The sequence below is a fragment of the Ambystoma mexicanum genome, chromosome 3q (genome assembly GCF_040938575.1).
Source record: "Ambystoma mexicanum isolate Mex_15411 chromosome 3q, UKY_AmexF1_1, whole genome shotgun sequence".
Taxonomy (NCBI): Eukaryota; Metazoa; Chordata; class Amphibia; order Caudata; family Ambystomatidae; genus Ambystoma; species Ambystoma mexicanum.
Genome location: NC_090926.1, coordinates 1,262,717,234 through 1,262,738,109, shown reverse-complemented (window position 1 = coordinate 1,262,738,109; position 20,876 = coordinate 1,262,717,234). Strand labels below are relative to the sequence as shown.

Here is a 20,876-nt window from a genome sequence, read left to right as displayed (position 1 = left end):
ACCCTGGGCAAGAAGTTTGGGTGAGTGCACAAGATGACCATGTCGCGAAACACACTAGGACAACGCCTGCAGCTCACCAACCGTGCACCTAGGTGAGCCAGCACTAAAACCTCTTTAGTGTCACTAAGCGGATGTCCACAGAGGCTCATTCACTGGCAGAAAAAGCCTAGACAACCCCTTACAGTGGGCCTTCACCACCAGGTTTGATGCAGAAAACATGCTATGGGAATTCTTATAAGCCCAAATGGCCGCCAAATAAGTGTCACATATCCACCTCAACTCCAGACTGAGCCAGGTGTGCTGAAAAAAGCCAACATATCATTCAGAGGACAGGTGACCTTTGTCACGAGCCCAAAGAACCTAGTCCATTTACTCTTAATACTGGGAGCGAGTCAAGGGGCCTCCTGAATATCCCAGTTGTCATCTGAAAAATTGAGCATGCCGAAGCCTCAACTGGCCAGGAACCAGGCTGCCAGCACCAGCTGGCCTAGGTCCAGATGTTCCACCGCCCTGCTGAGTCAGGAATATCTTGCTGGAGATGGGAAGGTGGGTGGGACCCTGGGGGCACAACTGTAGCAGATCCGAAAACCAGGGTCTCAAAGACCAGTGGGGTCAATCAGAATGAGGCTGCAAGCCACTGAAGCACGAAACTTGTAGAGGGTCCCCGCTGGAGCAGAGGGGTGGATGGGAACGCATAACATCTGTGGCCGTGCCAAGAGATCTGGAAGGCATCTTCCAGAGACCCCTATCCCCATCCTGACCATGAAGCAAACTGGGGGGGGGGGGGCACTTCAAATTCAGTGGGGATGTGAACAAATCCAGGTCTGCCAACGCTGGGAAAGAGGAACAAGGAGTCAGTGTGCAACTCCCACTTGTAGGAGTTGAACCCCAGAAGTGGGGGCTGGACTGCTGAAGCCTTAAGCTGCCACCCCTTTGGGCAAATCCAACCTCACCAGCCAGTAGTCCAAATAAGGGTACAGATGATGGCCCTCCAAGCATCAACTTTGTGAAAACACAAGGTGCCGATTTTCAGGCCCAACGAAGGGCAGCACTGTGTACTGAAAGTACTACACATCATGAACTGCAGACATGGTACACATCCTTGAAGTCCAGGGAACACATCAAATCCCCTGCACAGATTATGTGTGCAGGAGTAATCATCTTGAAGCGTTTCAGCAGTAAAGACATGACTGGTCCAGGACAACCCTCAGGCCAGCCAGGTTATTGGGCACTGCAGAAATCCTGGAATAGTACCCAGAGCCCCCCTCTACAAGAGGAACTGGTTCCATTGACTGCAGCTCCAAGAGCGAAAGGACCCAAGAGCCAGGGACCACATCTGACAGGAAGACAGACCCCACTGCCCCCCCCCCCCACACCAAACAGGGGAGCTGGGTTCCCAGACGTCACTGCTTTTTGGAATTGGAGGCAGGCGGAGCGGAAAATGCTGCATAACAGCCTCGGCTGCTTCCTCCTGTTGCTGGCCGATCTGTCTGGCTGTGTACTGCAGTCTCGGAATGCCTTGAAGCCAGAGAAGGCGTAGGGCTTTAACTATGTCCTGCCTTGGGCATGAGGGAAGGAATTCTGACCTGGATGTCAGGATGGCCAAGGACTTGGCAGAAGTTCTCAACTAGTCTTGAATTAAAAAAGTCCACGCCCTTCAAGAGCAGATCCAGGATCTGTTCCTGCACGTCAGAAGGAAACATTGGCGTGCATCCATGCCGTTCTCATTTCGACAAAGGCACAGCCCTCTGCTGGCTGTGTCCATGTGCGAGACCGAAGACTCCATGAGGTCCTGCGCAATGGCCCGGGCATCTGCCAGCCCGGCCTTAGGACGCCAGCTATTCCAAAGGGAGGTCAGGCAGAAATTCCCTGAGCCCCCGCCACAGCGTCTGGTTAACCAGCAGCCAAGAGGGCGTCTGCATTGGCTGGACACAGATGCTGTCCCGATATGGAATAACAGCGCTTTCCCATGAGATGGCTCCAGTGAAGGAAGACTGCCATGGTTTAGAACACAAGGCAGCACGCAGCCACCATGGAGAATACAGCTGCAGGTGGGAGACAAGGACTGGTTCCTGCAATCCTGCGTTGGCCCTGGGCTTCTCCCAGAACTTTGCCTTAACGGATGCTGAGGGTTCATCCTGGCCATCATTGCCACCCTTCCCTTTTTTCAATGGCTGTTGCGAGGGGGGCCGAAATTTGCAGTACAGGATATTGGGGTGGCGGGGTAAGAACATCCAGTAGGGCCTGGACCAAAGGTAAGGACCAGCACTGGAGGAACGGTACCACCACCCAGAGGGGCCTGGGCGGAGGGCCGGTGAAGCATCACCTGCGGGAGGACTTGTCCTTCAGGAGCTCCTTCATCTGAGGGGGAAACATGAGGAACAGGAAGCACTCCAAAAGGAGAGGTCCTTGCGCCTCTGATGCGCTGGGCCTCCACTCCTGGTCAAAGCACATAAGCCATATGGCTGTGATGGGTAGATGTATCCATGAGGAGACCAGAAGCCCACACCATAAGATCTGCTGCCGCTTCCACCATTTTGAAGCCTTGCACCGCGCCCTAGGCAGGAGGGCACAGAGACCCAGAGCCAAGAGAGGCCTCAGACACAGGAGGATACAGCTTGGGTCTTGCACTGGAAGCGCACTCGGATGGCCAGTAGCTGAAAGGACCAGACAACCTCAGAGAGAGCACCGGTAGGCAGGACGCCCTCAGCACCTGTGCCGGTAGCCCTGTTGGATCATACTGAGGAGACTCTTGGAGGTGGGACTCAATCCCTTACCCCCTGGGGTAGAAGAGGACGAACTCGATCACAATTTGGAGGACAGGGGAGCTGGGACAGCCCACGGCCTGTCCCCAGAACACCCAGAAGGAGCCAGTAGCCTTGGAGGCTTTGGGCCTGCCAGAACCTGAATTATATGAACCCCAATCCACGGGAACCCATGGGAAGGAGTTGCTGCGCTGTGGAGCTACCAGGTCTCAAGAGGCCTTAGAAACAAAGTCCTTAAGGTGGAAGATCTCCCTCCACCGCAACAGCCGATTTTTCAATGCCCTTCGACCGAGAGCGCTGCAAGCCAAATATGCGTCTCATAGGTGGTTGGCTCCAAACAGAGTGCATGGGGGTCCAAGGACGGGAACGAGCGGTCGAACGAGGCACAACATGAGAATCCTCGGCAGCTGACATGCACAGGAGAGGAGCAAGCGGAAAAGAAAAGTGTCCGCGCTGGCTGCCAGGTCCGACACCATCCATGTGGAAAAGGGGACCGAAGTGAGGCACCTGGGCATTCCCACCCCGAAAGCTGTGCACTACATTAAATTTAAGCTCAATTTTTCACTGCCAAAGGTCCTGGTACCATCCCATGTTGGGGATGCAATGTCTGAGTACTGGTAGAGAGCGACCATATAATTACTATTCGGTAGTACAGGGCTATTCTAGGAGAGCTTATTTTAGTTGATCATTGGTGAAGTGTCACGCAGATGCAGGTCGTAGGTCTCACACCAGTTCCATGGTCAGATCACGACCTAGGCTTTGTTGAGATGTCAAGACTGGGTTGGGAGGGGACATTAAATATGCAACGATTGCCTTCTCAGAGGCAGGGAGGTAGGTCAGGGGTTACTGCGAAGCATCAAGGAGTACTTTCAGTTTAATGACAACTGGGAGGTTCTACCTCCACCCTTTGGGAAGGTTTTAAAGTCACCATTAGGGGGTGAGCTTTTAAAGATAGGCTCACAAAAACTGGAGAAACAATGAGGGAGACGCATTGAAGATGTGCAGTGCTCCAGCCAAAGGGTCCAGGAAACAACCAACTCAGCTTTATCATGGAGCTCAAGATGGGAACTAATACATTCCTCAGACTCTACAGTCGTATATGACAAAAATAGTGGGGTGGAATTTGTAAGAACTTGTGTACCGCCAAATATACAGGCAACGGAACCCACAGAACCAATATTTATTTTTCAGATAAATTGGTGCTGCCTAGAATATTCCCAATGGCGTACGAAATCCTGGATTCCCTGATAACGGAAGAATTGATTACAAAGTTTTAAAAAGTTCTAGATATTTAGGAGTAAGGATTCCTACCAATGTAACTAGATTATGTGCTTTAAATTCCAACTGAGTTCTTGAGAAGGATCTTTGTCAACGCTAACCCTCTTGGTTTGGTAGGATGACTGTTCTCCCAAGTCTGTTTTTTCCTACACTGAGCCCTACACGCCTCAGAGCTATTGGTTTTATGAGATTGGTCATTTATAACGCGCTTAATACCCAGAGGTTTCTAAGCGGAGACCCGTGGATCAAACCCATATTGCTCCGGGTCATCTTGCTTCCAAGGTGAGCACCCTGCCCCTGAGCTATACTACAGAAACCAATAGGCATTTGTACAACTCCTTCCACCATTAGTGTGGTCCCAACACGCTGCAGTATGTAATATTCAGAGTTCTAGAATGTGTGCATTTTAGCAAATATGCAAGAAACAGGGCATGTGGGCAGGTGAAGATAGTCTAAGGAGTGTATGAGAGTGTGCAGCTAATTGGGGAGAGCTGTCAGGTGTTGTGAAAAGTGTAGTGTGCACCCGTCATGCTGCATCTGTACCCTGATTTGCAGCACCTGCCCTACCTATGGCACAGCAGTTTCAGGTCTACCTCCGAGTGGCAGAAACTTTAACCATACCAGTTAGTGTGGTGATGGTATTACAGCCACATCCAATTCTATATCACAAAGGTCAGCTACCGTGAGCCAAGCTCCGCTGTGGAAGGTAATGGTTATCTAGTCAGCCCGGTTGAGCCCAATGGGACAAGAACCCAAATGGCCACGCCTATGATCTTTGAGAGCAACACCCTTTGGCAGGCACAGCCACACCGCAGGCAGCTGTGCCCTGGGCACACCCATCACAGGATCAAACCTATTAATAAGGAGAAGCCTCGTCAGGGTGCTTCATTCCTGAAGGCAGTTGATCCTAGTGAGAAAGTAGGTGGGAGAGGTAGAGCACTCCAGAGAGCTCTGTACCATGGAAGAGCTCCACCATTTTGTTTCTGTCTTCTTCCTCTAGAGCAGGGGACAGCAACCTTTGGCTCTCCAGGGGTTTGTACTACAACTCCCATCGACCCTAGTCAACTTGTCAATGACAAGGAATCAAGGGAGTTGTAGCCCAAGACTACGGGAGCCGCAAGTTGCAGACCCTTTCTCTAGAGCGAAGCATTTTGGGTGCAAGGTCAGAAGGGTATGGTCCACTGGTGTGAGGCTACTCCCTTTGAATTGATGTGCTCCTTTGATGTATTGGCCGAGGCAGCTGCCCCTTACCGGCCATCAAAAAGGAAGCAAGTGGGCGGACATTCAGGGTCCTACCCTGTCATTCAGTAGGGTCCGCCTGTCTAGCCAGACTAGACCCTTTTCTCAGCTGAGCTGGCTCACAAGAGCAGACAGTGAATTAAGTAGTAAGGTGATGCAGCATGCTTTAACTCAGGCATGTCTATTTTATGGTTTACCCTGCCACTATCATGGGCCGTTTATGGAATAGTTTTGGTTTTTGGCAAGACTTGGCTGTCATTGCAGCTGTCAAAAATGGGAAGCTGCGACCTTCGAATATGTTCCGTAGCACTGGTAGAGCAGGCACTGCAAATCAGGATAATGGGGAGGGAACAAGCTCCATGCCTAAAGCATAGCATATGAAAGGGGACTTTGAACAGCACCTAGTAACATGCAAAATCAAATGCATTTACCTCAAAACTGCAATTCCACCAAGGAGGAAAGTAGCATGCCTTCCAGGGGACAATGCCCCGCTTTTTAACAATGAAAACATTCTCGTATGCAAGATTTTTTTATAGTGGGAAGTCCCACCCACACGAGCAGAGCGCACCCCACATCATCATGATGTTTAGAGCGTCCCCTCACCCCAAAGGACTAAATGCATTCACCTCAATCTTCCCTATATAAAAACAGTCACCTGAATCCCATCTGGGCCTCTGACGCCCAATGACTAAGCTGCCCCTATTCTTCAGGAGAGCCCTGCCCCTTTATCTTGACAGGGCATTTCGGGATCATAACCTGGAGCGTGAAACCAGACGTTTGAACCTACGATTTGCAAAATTCATTGGGAAAGCACTTCATGTCTTACATGTGCCATGGATTCGGTTAATGTGGTGCACATTCCTTTGGTCCGCTGACTTGCATGGTTGGTTCCATAGTGAATCCTTCCACGCAGCACAACCTGTAAAATCATGCCAGCTCAACACCTATGGAACACTTGGCCATTTTCTACACGTGCTGGGGCGTCGGTCTACTTAGCTGTAGGTTGTGTACAGGCACTAGGGTCAACATTGGGCTGCCATATTTAAAGAACAGTGCTACAAATCTGTGGCAAAAAAGAAAGACGCAGGAGCTGAAATTAACAAGGATACCCCAGAAAGAAGCCAAGCCAACCTGTTAACCAGCCAACGGCAAGCCATGCTAATAACCTAGCAACCTAAAGTCTCCCCACATGTGACGGTCTGGAAACTGCATCTAAAGCATTGGATTCCAAAAGGGCAGTGCCGCAACATACACATGGTTAAGCATATAAAAAAGGTTATATCTTAAAATGGCAACTAGGTCATATACCTACGATGTGTGACCAACAAACCTATTCACCGGCAGAAATAGCTACAAAAGGGTGCAAAATGTGCACTCGCAACTAGACTAGTTATTAATTGGATGATGCAGAATTCGATGGTAAGCGACTTCAAGGACGGCTAGTAGCTGTACTAATCTTGCCCCAACCGATACATACAAAACGCTGCCCCAGGGGCACTTGAAACATTTCATAAATTCCTTGCAATACAAAGGTTATTGTAGAGACATCAGGAGTACGCTTGCGTACAAGGCTCCATCAACTGGGACTGAACTCCTCGCCGCACGCATCGGGAGTACGCCGTTTGCCTTGACTCTCCATTTCCTTTTGAAGTTTCTCGGAGCAAGTTTAAAAGCGAAGCCGTACCATGATTAACATTTTAGGCGAGAGCGCTCTGTGGATTTTCTGGACAGCTACAAGTGACAAGCTGGAAACCAATCTAATATTGCTCCACTGTTCTATATTGAGTTAAGTGAGGTTTCGCTTACTAGGCTCTGCCCACACGGACTGGGCCGCGCGCACAAAAGCACCCACGCATCAGGGTTGCGCAGTTTAGCTGTTCTGCTGGGTGAAGGGGGCATTTTTTGTGATAGAATCACAGGCTGGGATGCAATGAATGGCTTAAATGTTGGAAGAAACCATTAACGCCTTATGAACAGCGGCGATGGGGGTTTGGGAAGGGGGGGCGGGTTTCAGTTCACTCGCAGTCACTTTATGAAGATGCTCTGGAGCGTAATACTGTGGGGACGGAAGGAAGTGTGATCAGGGGGTAACAGGTGCCCAGGACTACATTTTGGATACCCCCCCGCCCCCCATCCTCACGAGGTGTCAAATTACCATGTTGGCCATGAGGGAAACGAGAGGGATGTATCGGTGGAATGTCTGGAACAGGTCATTCTAATTCTAACCAGAATCTGAAGTTATAGAAATGAAAGTCCAAATTGTCCCCCCCCCCCCGCCCTTCCTTGTTACCAGCCACGAATTAGGCCTGCCTAATTTAGTAACCATGCAGCAATATGAGTGTTTGAGTATGGTGGTCTGTGCATAATATTATTTTACCATCACAATGATGTAGTTCAACTCAACCCAGTCTGTTATTTTCCTGCCTATTTGGAGGTAATGACAAGGTTGTTGGTACAGGGTGATCTGAAAAGTGTGGGGGGGTGTAACACCCTAAATATGGGCATGTTTTCAATCTAGCAGTGAAAGAAAGGAAGACCAAACTGCATAGAGATTGGAATTATCTAGAGGGGTAGAGAGAAAGGTATTGAGTGCGTAAAAACCTGTAAATTGAAAGAAGTCTATAAGAACTGACTTAAGTTTGAACATGCCAAACTACATCAAATAGATGGGGAAAGCATGTTAGCTAGTTGGAAAGGTAAACACTTCTAGGGCCTTCTGGGAACTAGTAAATCAAACTGAGGAAAAAACACACTAGTTACAACCCGATTTCAGAGGCATGACTGCTGTATTTGGGTGGAGAATTGATACCTCAGTAAGCAACATTGCAGTGAAGATGAGATCTAACCAGTCAAGAGCAGGAGGGCCGAATAACTTAACTAATACAGCCTGGAAAGAAAATGCTGGCCTGGTCTCAAATTGTACACATTCAATTCAACACTATAGTTGGAATTAAAATATATCCCAGAGTCATGGAATACCTCACGATATCAATATTTAAGAAAGGCTCCTACCACTCAACTATAGAGCCATCTTAAGTGGTTTGCAAAGACTTTCTGCTGGCGATTATATGAACTCCAAGATGAACAGTGATAATTAAATTATCCAAAGTCGATGGCATTGGTAAAACAAGGCACTTGCAATTAAAGATATACAATACTTGGGTTATCCTATCGTAAGGAACAAAGGATTTTTTTAACCTGAAATCAAAAGGTGTTGGGGCTGACCAGACATGAGTCAGATAGAAAGTATTGAACATTTTCTGTTATGCCAGGCAGGGAAAATATAGACTTGAAGTGCTACCTTGCATAGGTTATGTTTAAGATTGTATTTCCAAAATGGTCACTGTCGGAATTTAAAAAGGTAATTTCAAGTCTATTGGATCTGCCAAGATGAGTTCCTTATGGGTCATTAGATACGAGTTGGGTGTGCAGTCAATTGCCAGTATAATTCCCTGGAAGAAATCTAGTCCAGAATGGATAAATGACATAGTAAGCTTTATGACTGCGAGAGGGTCCTGGTAATGGAACAAGTTACTTACCTACAACTTATCCAGCATGGGTCTGGCATGGATTCACATGCTCAAATATTCATTCCCCGTCCTCCGGCTGGGAATCCTCGGTAAAGAAAAAACCTGTCAGTTTCACTTCTGAACGGTCTTTGTCCTAACAACCAATCAATAGCCTCTGGGTCATACTGCCCTCTACCTAAGCCCCTCTGGCAGCCATTTTCAGATTTGGTGGCACGTAACGTGGCAGTAGGACCAAGAGAAGAGCTGCAGAGGGGTAGGCGGGAGGGTTCGCATGTGAATCCATGCCAGACCCATGCTGGAGAATAGTTACAGGTTAAGTAACTTGTTCCTTCTCCAGCATGGGGGGTCTGGCATGAATTAAATCTCATGAATAAATACATATAAGTACACATGCACAACCACGGGAGGTGGCAAAGCTCAACATTAATACCTCCTCACCAAGCCCTCCTTCAAGTGACCAAGTTGTGCAGCACTGCTTGCGCGCAACTCTTGACCCCTCCCCGGAATCCCTGTCGATGCAGTAGAACTTTGTAAGGTGTGCGTCGACCTCCACGTAGCTACCCTGCAGATGTCAAGCAGGGGCACACCAGACAGGAACACTGTAGTTGCAACTGTCGAGTGGGCTCTCGGACGGACATGCAACGGTTGGTTTGTCAACCGGTGACAATGGGTGATGCAGCCGGAGAGCCACCTGGAAATGTAACCCTTGGAGAGGGCCTTCCCATGGTTCACAGGGACAAAGTTGCGATTCTCCTGTAAACTTTGTGCGGTCCACATAGACCTTCAGTGCTCTAGCCACATCCAGCGAGTGCAAAGTCCTCTCAGCCGGCGACGAAGGCGTCGGGAAGAATACAGGTAACACCAAGGGCTTGTTTAGATTAAAGTCTGACGGCACCTTGGCCATGAAGCAGGGGTGCGCTAGCAGCACCACCCTAGTCTCGTGAAATGTCAAATAAGGTGGTATACAAGAGGGCCTGTTTATCTCCCACTCGAGATGAGCCACAAGAATGGGGTTTCCACCACAAAACCTTCAGTGGCACCAAATGCATAGGCTCAAACGGGGGACCCGTGAGCCTAGTAAGCAGCTCCCACGCCTGGCCCGTAGCCTTCACTGGTGGGAACGAGCGAAACAGTCCTTTGACAAACTCCTTGACCAAACAATGCGACTTGATTGTCCAGGGGATCTGGTGTAGTGGGAAATAGCCACAAGATGAGCCTTAAGCCTGGGCCAACAATAAAAACAGAAGCACCTGCAGAGTAGCAGTCAATCTTCTGGGGATGGCACCAAACTGTAAACCTCTTCCACTTGTGCCCGTAGCATCTGAGATTAGATGACGGTCTGGCCTTGGCGAGTACCACCTACAATCCGCTGTGAGATCGTAGCCCATAGACTCCTTCAGGTGCAGCGATCCTGGGTCGTGGTGCAGAATCACGCCTCCTTCCATGGCGAGAATATCTGCAACCGCCAGAAGCTTTACTGGAGGGGACGCCGACATATCCAGAAGGTCCAGGTGCCAGATCTGCCTCGACCACCCCGGTTCAACGAGGATCATCCAGCACCAGGACCATTGATTAGTCGAAGCAGCAACGGATGGAACGCATACAGAAACAGGCCGTCCCAGGGGAAGAGAAAGCGTCCATGCTCCCTGGTTGGGGAAACCTGCTGGCGAACCCCCGGCACTTGCTGTTCACAGTTGCAAACAGAACAGGTGATCACTTAAGTTCCCACTTGTGGCAAGAGCGCAGCTCCCTGCTGCGAGCCAGCAATGGTGTTCTTCACTCCTGCTAGATGAAACGGGATGTAGAACATCCCCTGGGCCCAGTGCCAAAGGTCCTGCACCTCTTTGGGAGAGCGCCAGGGGATCTGGTTACCCCGGCTTCTGGATGTAGAACATCACAATGGTGTTGCCCGTGAAGACCTGTACCACCTTGCCCTTGAGGTGGTAAAACACTGCCTGCAGCTCCAACACATTGATGTGCAACGCCTTCTCCTCTGGTAGCCACGCACAAAAACTTAGTGCGCTCCCATCCATCCAGGGAGGCATCCGTCATGACAGTCTGATGAAGAGGTGGGGTCTGGAAATCCGTGCCCGCGCGCGCATGTGCACGCACACCCCATCACATTGCTTGACGGAAACTCTAGTTGAGTGCGATCTTGTCCTCGAAGCTCCCCACTACTTGGATCCAACAGGCATCAAGGAACTCCTGCAGCGGACGCATCCATAGCCTGCACAGCCAAATGAGGTATATGCATGACAACATCATGCCGAGTAGTGACTTGATGGACCTCACCCATGCGACCTTCAGGTCCCAACAGCCGTTGTACCTTGCCCAGGATGGCTGCGATCCTCATCAACGGAGACGCCAGGCACGACACTAGTCAGGGTCCCATAAACAGTGCGTTCGAGAACCCCAGGTCCGTCAGGAGTTACTGTTGTGTGGTAGACAGCGTTGCCCTTTGACTATCCTATTGGATGGTGGTTCCTCCAATGGCCTCGGCGCCACGAGCGCAAGGGGCATCAGTGTCTGGATTTTCAAGCACAGGGTATGCAGAGCCATCAGAATGTCTGAGAAATCCCCAGGAGGCTGCTGGGGTGGAGGCGAAGGGGACCAGGGTGTCTGCAGTTCAGGCTTGTCTGCTCTGTCGTCACCTCCCTATTGCTCCTCATTGGTCTCCTCGTCACTGTTCTTGGGATCCTCCTGTAGGGCCTACTCTCCACCCATCCCCCCTCCTGGAGGACGGGGAGCTTTCTATGAGGAAATGTCCGTGCCCCCCCACCCCATCACTGCGACCAAGGGAGTCTGTTTCGGTGAATGATGGGCATCTTCTAGGTCCTTCTAGAATCTTGTTGAAGGACTGGAAGGACTCCTTCCCTCCCACCCCCCTCCTAGCAGGCAGGGAGCCTTTCGCCTTTGGGGCAGTGCTCTGCAAATCCGTTATGGCAGCCTTCGTGAGGTACACCACTACTACTTGGGTCTTCGTGGTCCTGGCCAAGTCTGCTGCCTCTACTTGAGGGTCAGGGACCTTCTCCCCCCTTGGCCTCAACTGTTGTGCCGTCTGGGTCTTCTCCAAAAGCTTACCCGGATGGTCCAACTTGTTTTTTTAAAGAACTTTAGCGATGGCTCGTGATCGAAGGTGCTGGTGACGCTGAACTCCCCCTGGCTGCCGAGGAGCCCGTCACAATGGCACACCTGGAGGCAGGACTCTCAGTGCTTAACCTTGTTGGGCCCCTGCGGGAGGGGCACCGTCAAAGGACCGCTCAGCTTTCTTCTGGGCAGGGGAGGCATGCTGCCGGGACTCACCCAGAGCAGGGGCCTTGGCCTGCAGCCACTCATTGAGGCGCTTGCGCCAGTCGGCAAGCCAAGCCGTCATCCGCCACATGCGCGTGATGTCGAATGCAGGCAGTAGAGGCACGGGGAATGTCCATTGCCTGAAAAAACGATCCATAGGTTGCAGCCGAACCAAACCTTGGAGGCCAGAGATCTTCTCCACCATGACACGCGGAGTAGGCCTTGAAGCTTCTGGAATCCTCCAAGAAGCAACTGACAAAAATCTGCTCTGGAGGGGCACTGAAGATCAGAAAGTTGACGGAGCTTGAGGCTCGATGAAATTAAACAAAATATTAAGAAAAAAGATTTAGCAAAACGCAGTAAAAGCTCTGGAGCTATAGCACGAGGATTAGCCTGCGGTAAAAAATCTGAAGCTGGCTGTCAGGAGGGGCTTAGGCAGAGGGCAGTCATTGGCTGGGGCAGTATGACCCAGAGGCCAGTGATTGGTTAGGAGAAAGACAGTTCACACGTGAAACTGCCATTTTCTTTAATGAGGATTCCCAGCGTGGCGACAGGGAATATTCATGACCATATGAATCCATGCCAGACCCCGGTTATCTACCCATACTGATGACCAACCCAACAAAAGGTCAAAAATCAGAGCGTGGAGTGGGGCGAAAATAGGCTTCAAGTATTGGCTTTTCATATGTACTCTGAAGTGGTCCCACCACAAAAACTCCCTGGATCAAGTATCCGAGCACAAGCGTGAGAAATAGTTGGTTTGGATTCAATGTAATGAAAACGACTCAAATAATGTTTGTGTAACCCTTCGGATTTGACAACGGGTCATTGCAGACCTTGCAACATTGGAGCAGAGAAGGAATCCAATACATATTGTGCCCAGCCTTGCAAAATGTGAGGACAGTATTTTAGAGGGTTCGTAAACCGGGAATGGATCCCTCGGTATCCGTTCTGGCTAACTTCATTGCATTTTGGGGGGGGAATTCAATGTCCTTTTCAGTGCATCAATATTTTTTTTTTAAAGGGTCTGTAATTAGTCTGAAAATAGGTGATGAGGGAGCTGAAGTTTGTTGTAGGATTTAAGCGATGGAAGAGATCTTGTGATATTTTATTTAGTAGGAAAATATTGTAGGTGTTGTGGATGCCGATACTAAAATGTTTGTAACAGTTTATATAAACTATACAAAAAAAATAAAATATTAGAAAGACATCCAAACCATCTGCAAAACAGCATTAAGCCACAAATTGGATGTTGCTCAAGCCGCCGCTAGTTATTTTGCACGTTTGCTCAAGCAAAAGCTTACTCCGCACTCATTTAATCCATAGTCCCGTTTCCTTAAACGGAAACGAAACAGCTTTTTTTCTTCCCCAAAGCGAAGTCTTACTTTCCCATAGACAATCAGTACATATGGTTGGTCTGGATTATTGGCGTCTCACTCAAGATGGGTTACTAGGAAGGCTTCAACTAAAGCAATCAGACACCCGAAGGTTCAAATGAATCAGATCAAGCAAACTTCCCGGTGTGTGCACAAAGGACACCCAGGAGGTGATTTTAGGATGCATCTTCAGACACCATGCCCTATAATTTTTAATGAGGCTTCTCAAGCAGAGCAGCCACGTGATCGATGTTCACATATGAGCTGCAGCCGCTCTTTGCAGATGCCTCTGAAAGCATGAGGACCTGACCCATCCTCACATGCAGCAGATACAAGATAATGTTATAACTTAACAAAAGCTTGTCCACTGGGCAGTCTTTTAAAAACCTGGTTTCAACGTGGCCTTGTACAGTACCATATACTAATAGACTACCGACCAGATTGAAGACTACAGGTAACTAGTAAAAGTTGTCAGCTCTGCATACATGTCTGCAAGTACAATATTCCCTGTACCCGTTGCCTAGTCTTCTCAACATACCCTCCTGCCCCTCATCCCCTAATCCTTGTCAGAAGCCTTTGGGCATAAGGTATAAATGGGGTATTTTGCAGTCAGCTGCCCCACCTCAATCAATAACCTGTCCATAGAAGAGGGTGATCACTAGAATAAAGCCACTTGAGCAACGCTGGTGAAAAGGAGTACATCTAGTTCAATTTTAGGACTGGTAAGATTGACCACACCAACAGCACAAGAGGACTGACATCGCTCCGATACTCGCACCAAAAGCGCAGCGCACGGTGTATACAGAGTTGAAGCTGCCAACAGAACACCACTCCCCTCACTATCCTACTCCCTTCTTCACCTACTAACCCAGCCCACCTTCTCGTTTGTTGCAGATCCGCCAGAGTGCCTGGGGACCAACGCAGTTGGTGACAGTGCGCGGTACAAATATCTTTAACTGTTCAGTCGGTTGACCACAGGCCAGCAAATGTGTTGAAAACAGTGTAGTGTTGCGGAGCAACTAGGTCGCAAAAAAAGTATAATCTTGTTACAAAAACATTTATTATCCCAAACAGCAATTCTAAATAAAATCATGCTCAAGACTTTATAAAATTAAACAAAAACGTAGGCTCTGAAAAGAACCGTAATAGCTGCAGATTTTAACTGAGGAAGCAGACTGGTTGCAATATACATTAAAATGCAAAGAGGACCGAACACTGGCTTTTACATTCAAGAGAGATTTGGGTATGTGGAGACAACCAGACTTCAGATTGTGACTTGTCCAGTAGCAGATAAACTTGGCAGGTAGGCTTTAGAGACCTAAACTCCTTCACGAACAGATCCACATGAAAGTGCTCTGCGTAAAAATGTCATTTTGTGTTCTACAGTGTTTAAGGCCTTACATTCTTGTCCTCGGCTGTACACAAGGAAACTCCATGCATTTTAGTACTGCATTGGTATTTACAAGCAACAGTTCCACCAGATTCAACTCTTACTGCTGGTGTTTTAACACTAGTCTTCTCTGCAACACATTTCCATCAAATACCATTTACTGGTAACTGCAAATCAAAATTTAAAACTGCAATAAATTAAAATGCTTCCATAAAAAGATGGCACTCTTATTGTGTATTGTACTACACATTCCTGACGTGGTTGCATACATCAGTAGAGCTGCCCCAAAAAATCTGCAGTCTCAAAAAAATAAGCTGCGGTGATAAGTCATTGTTGGAAAACCCAGTGAAGCACGGGGGTACAGCACGGAGGTTTTGGAGTTCATGAGATTTGGAGTAAAAAGCTTGTATGTGCACAACCATTTAGTTGATTTAGGCAGATGCAAAGTCATGATAGCCGAAGCAGTCTGTGAATAAGTCACCTACAAAAGGGGGAGACAGCAGAGAAAAAAAAATTAGAATTTTGATTATGGCAAAATGTGCCACATATTAAGTTTCTATTTTAGATTTCTCTGCTCATGTCATCCCCAAAAGATGTATTAAGATCAGATTGTGGCGAGTCCTTCACATGGCTCAACCAAAGCAGAGAAATTTAAAAAAAACCAATGAAAATACCAATAGGTTTGTTTTTTGGAGACAGGGCTGCCTAACTATTGTAGTTTAAAAAGCAGTCATTTGGAGCATTTCGAGCGAAATCTTTTGAATTTCTGCAACTTGCCATTAGACTAATTGTACCACACTTACTGTATCCTGCAGTGGCATTATTGGTGTAGCCATAGTTCCCGCCACCGTAACCACCACCGCCTGCAAGCGATAACACACAGTAAGCTAGAGTTCGTGGCTTAAACCATGGAATCAGAAGTATTTAAAGAGATCTTACCCGAGTTGAATCCTCCATAACCACCTCTGCCTCGCCCCCGGCCTCTGGGTCCAGCTCCTCTTGCGCCTCGACCACGAAGGTTGGGCGGGGGTGGTACCTCATTGTGCATGCCTCCACCCATTCCAAAACCAGGATGCGGCTGTAAACAAGACGGGTATTAGATTTGAAGCCTCCAGTACATTGCCAGTTTAAGATAGAAAATAGTTAAAGTAGCCAAATGTTTTGAGGATTGCAACTTAGGCTCCACTAGAGGAAAAAAGGGTACACAGTTGGGGGAGCAGGGTCGGAGTAATGTCCAAGAAGAAAGGTTTTGCAATTCATCCCTCAGTAGGGAAATTGCTCATTAAACATTCTTCCTCAGTTCAGTTGTACCTTGTTTCACCGGACCTTTTGACAATTATAAGGTCGCGAATGGGACATGCTGAATAAACATTTACTTTAAAAAGTGGAATGCTTCTCAGCCGCCCGATCCGATCCTTTAAGCGAAATAAAGAATTCAGTCTAAAATTAGTGGAGACAAGCCGATTGACAACAGCGTCCAAAAACCTATTGTCAAAGGCGGCAGTGGACACCAGACTACCTTTAGAGAGGAGCCAAAACATGTTCAATGGGTAGAATCTATGTTACATACACAAGATAGGCACCAGATAAAAAGTATGCACGACATGAAATCATGTACAAGATCGGCATAAAGGTGCACACAGCAAGGTGAAGCTTTTCTAGCAGAGCAACTTCTTGCAGGAGGAATATTCTACAGTAGTGCATACATTGCCTATACAAAAAACTCCCTCATGACAGACATTTACTAACTACAGCATGAACAAGTCAAATATGAGGCCATTAAATTCAGTGTGTTGGGCTTGAACAGCAGGTGGGCCTACATTGAAAATGCTTTATACAATGAACGCTCTACATACTTTAACTGGGAATTTGGGGGCTCCGCCACCCCGGGCCATCATCATCGGCGGCTTCTTTTTCTTAGACGGTTCTTTGAACACTGGAGCGTCTGGGAACAGTTTTTCCAGGGAGGCTAGAGCAGCATATGCTTTGGCCACCTTTTTGTTTGAGCCAGCACCCTGGAATTTTTGCCCATCCACTTCCACCTTTAAGAGAACACGCAAAAAAGTTAATGAGTCACTAAAGCTTGGCAAAGCAATTTTCTACAAATCGGTTTGTTCAAACAAGGCACCTAAAATACTGGACTTAGTGTATATTCTGCAATAGCGCCTCGATGCCCGAGGGCAGTTTGTGCGCTTTATAAGTGGACATAAATGAAATAAGGCCGACATGTACACATCTTTAAAGAGTACCATTCTCAGTTGGCCAATTCAAAATAAAAGTTCTGTAGAACGCTTTATAAAAGTTCCAAAGATGCTCAATTAGGATATGTACAATAACTTGTTACAAGTTAACATGACTAAAATCCAGCCAAGTGTAAACCAGCTGCCGACGTCTTGGCCAATGACACCGCTGGCTTGCACACATCAAAGCCCCAAGACTAGGTTCCTTCTGAAGCAATATAGTCTAGTAAGAACTAGGTGAAGGCTTGGTTAACATTTGCATTAAGTAGATGGTAATTACATGAACTGCGTCTCACCTCCATCACAAAGCGCTTATCGTGGCTGCCACCAGTCTCGGAAATCAATTCATACTTTAAGCCGCGTCTCTTCTCGTTCAGCTCCATTACAGGATTTTTGCCATGCTTGGTCAGGATTGGTCCTTGTGCCTTTACATTCTATTAAAAAGAACAGATGGTGTATGGCACCTTTGGCATGGAGTGTGTAAATCTATGAAATCGTTTGTAAGATTTTCACAGTCCTTAAAATTCCATACTTGCCCCAGACTATGGCAAGCCTCTCAACCGTACGAGTAAACATTTTTAAAAATGCCCCCAAATCCCAGAACTTTACTTTTGTCATTAAAAACCATCAGTCCTCTTGAGAGCGCCCGCCGCCCACATGGATCCGTGCACCACCACCGTGGTGCGAAGAAGCAGTCCCAGTTTCAAGACAACTACTGTAGATCAAAGGTTACTTTACCTCGTCATCTGGAGGTAAATCGGCTGCAGTTTCCACTACTGGAGGAGGGGGTACGGTTATTTTTGGCTTCTGCTCAACAACTGGCTCAGGTTCCTCTTTCACAGATTCCTTTTCTTCTACTCCAGTAGCCAATCCCATATCCTGCAGCACCTAATTCCGGTCAAGCATAAACCAAGAAACTAGTGAGCAAGGTACAACACATTCAGTGCTTGCAAGTCACCATTGTTCAAGCCATAAACACTTCCACCCATAAGCCAAACGTTGGACTTCACCTTTCTAAATACAACCCCCCCCCCCTGGGAATCCCTCAGCCTTGGCCCCAGACCCAGGATAAAATAGTGGAAACGCATGCAGCATCTCCTTGCACCAATTGGATCTGTAACGATTTCAACCTGTGATGTGAGCATTTTCACTGTCACATCACCACAAAATAACCATGTCGCCAGACAGCAAAACCCAACAGCCCAGTCAAGCCACACAGACCATATATGCAGCATGCATGCCCACCTTATGGTGGCCAGGGCCACACCCAAGGACTCGGGCAAAAAAATAAAAAATTATATCATTTGACGCACTTATGATAGCAACCACCAAAAAGAAATGTTAATGTTTTCGGTTTACAGTCTTTACAACGAAATTGCAGCAGTTAGACAGGCTATAAAAAAATCTTCCAACTACCTTTACTGACACGAAATGGATTTTTCGAAACAACCGTGGGGCGGATTCTGAATGTCTAGCCAAGCACAGTCGAAGGTAAAATAGCTTAACTGCAATGTGTAGACTCTAGCTACAATTACTACAGAGTACTCCAAGTACTCCAGTCAGGCAGAGTATGTACAGAAATGGATGTATAACTCCCAACACTACATTGGAGAGAGTAAAGCAATAGTTTGCATGGTTAAGAGAAATAATCATGTGAAACAAAGCAATAGAAATTTAAACTTCGACAAAAAAAAAAAAAAGTGTTGTGGGTGCTTTTCCCCTACAAAGTCCCTAGTGCTTAATATGCCCAAACGCTGCTAAAAATTGGTGCCTAGTGCCCATTCCACAATATCTAATATGCGCGTTGCCAATGGTTGGGGGTAATGCTCCATAAGTTGAATTAAAAAAAAGGTATTTTTCGGGAAGACACCCATGTACGTTTACTGCGACTTTCGAATATCGCCTAACATTGTGCCGTTGCACAGTATTAAAAAAAAAACATTAAAAAAAAGCCGGACCCCGCCATTGCTGCCACCATCGAAGCGGGTGTGTCCAGGGGGACACGAAAGTTTAAGGGAAGAAAGGGGCCCTGCTGCACCACCGCTGACCCACGTAAGTGGGTGGGAACTGACACCGCTGTGATGTTAGTCGACATTTTTTCATTGGCGGAATTACAGGCGGTACAGTGATCAGATTGTGCCAAGACAGCACAGTTTTGGCGCGAGGGTGTGAATAGGTATGCAAACTTGTCACCCCAATTCGAGTTCTTCAGCAACTTTAGGGGTTCACCGGGCCCCACTTCTGGGCACTGCTGCATGGGCAACCCACAAGCGAGGCAGGGTAACTACCGTTACCATCGCAGCTGGGAGAGGGGCAGCACAAAGCCACGGAAGGGTAAGGCACCCTTCCTCCAAACAGCAAGGTACTAAAGCGCCATAAGGAAAACCACCGTCATGGAGGGCCCAGGTTCAAAAGAAATGCCACCACCAGGGGGCCAGACAGTCGGCTATCCGGGCTATCTGGCCGGGGGCTGCGACAACAGCAGCCCCCACCACATTCACAAAGACCGAGGGCCTCCCGGGGTCCTATAAATACGAGCAGCATGCTCCGTTTTCTGTTTGTGGACCCTGAATGGGGACCCAAGCAAACAGGAGGCTCACGGTTTACTCAGTGTCTTCCCAGAACCTGTCCACCCTACAAAAAGGGGAGAACAAGTACAAGGCACTGTATGGTGCCCACAAGTCGTGGGACACGAGAAGGCGGCACGGGTCAGAGGGTAACCTCAGGACCCGGTGCCCAAAAGTATGATATCATGATATGTGATATTATTGCCATAACTCATATGTACAATAAAATTGCCAACAGTTGTGAGCCTATCATTACGGGAGAGGGTTTGGGGTTCGGTCAATACTAATGCATGCATATGGGTTCAGCAGTTACTACTAGGCTTTGTACCAAAAGGAAAAGTCCATGAGCCGCATGTCGCTGAAGCACGGATTGGGTCCAGCCAAGTCGGTAGCTGGAGGATCTTGAGTTTGAGACTGGACAGCCAAGTCGGTAGCTGGAGGATCTTGAGTTTGAGACTGGACAACTGGAGACCCCCGTGCACGACCTCCACGGAACAAGTGCCCTCAGGAGACATCCACAGCACAAAATATGCATGATTCAGCTGGAGTTTCCACTATCAGGCCGCAAAAGGACCTGCATGACTTTGCTTCCCTCAGGAAGGAGGCTGAACAAGCCTCATTACACATTAAATATTGGAGTTCCATAGAACAGCAACTTCTAGAGCGAGGTAGCCACGTTAGTCCACTGGGTGGTCCAGTGGCCCTGGGACATCATACAGGACAGAGCAGTCTAGTGGCAGTCGAAGCACCAGAGGGCCTTTAGAGATCACAAAAAGCAGGGCATCACCAGGACTTGCCTGGAGGGAACTGCAACCGTCACCCATGGTCAATCAGCAGGGGTTTTGGAATGGTTGGTTAGGAAAGATCCTTTACCCCTCCATTTTTATGGATCCCTAAATGTTTTGCTTTCTGACCTGTACTTTCTACTGTCCAGTGCTTAAGCTTCACTACACCGACATGTCCTTCTTGCAGTCAGTACTGGGAAACAGTTTCCCTTAGTCCCGTTATCTTGTTGCCGCTTATGGCACGCATGGGAGAAATTGAATAGTTACGAGAGACCCAGGGGCCTCAATCTGGATGAATCCTAGAGGGAAAAGTTTTTCTGGCATGAGTGGTTCCTTTGGGCGTGAAATGGCCTGGAGACCATTACAAGAATGGGTGTTGGATGACGGGGAAAGAAATTCAAACTACCTTTAATAT

General features: G+C 48.1%; 1 protein-coding gene across 9 annotated transcripts in view; it reads right to left on the bottom strand.

Moving 5' to 3' along the window:
• ILF3 (interleukin enhancer binding factor 3) overlaps window positions 1-20,876 on the bottom strand; it is a 62,050-nt gene that overhangs the window by 21,875 nt on the left and 19,299 nt on the right. For 4 of the 9 annotated variants that reach the window (XM_069604286.1, XM_069604289.1, XM_069604288.1 and 1 more), the window contains exons 13-18: window positions 17,848-17,997; window positions 17,406-17,543; window positions 16,726-16,911; window positions 15,809-15,947; window positions 15,673-15,732; window positions 14,521-15,350 (exon numbers count right to left, since the gene is read on the bottom strand). In XM_069604286.1, the coding sequence (XP_069460387.1) occupies window positions 15,301-15,350; window positions 15,673-15,732; window positions 15,809-15,947; window positions 16,726-16,911; window positions 17,406-17,543; window positions 17,848-17,997 (723 nt within the window). In that variant the 3' untranslated portion in view covers window positions 14,521-15,300. Of the gene's footprint in view, window positions 1-14,520; window positions 15,351-15,672; window positions 15,733-15,808; window positions 15,948-16,725; window positions 16,912-17,405; window positions 17,544-17,847; window positions 17,998-20,876 lie in introns of those variants that run through there. The other 5 variants (XM_069604283.1, XM_069604281.1, XM_069604282.1 and 2 more) reach the window with 2 other exon arrangements.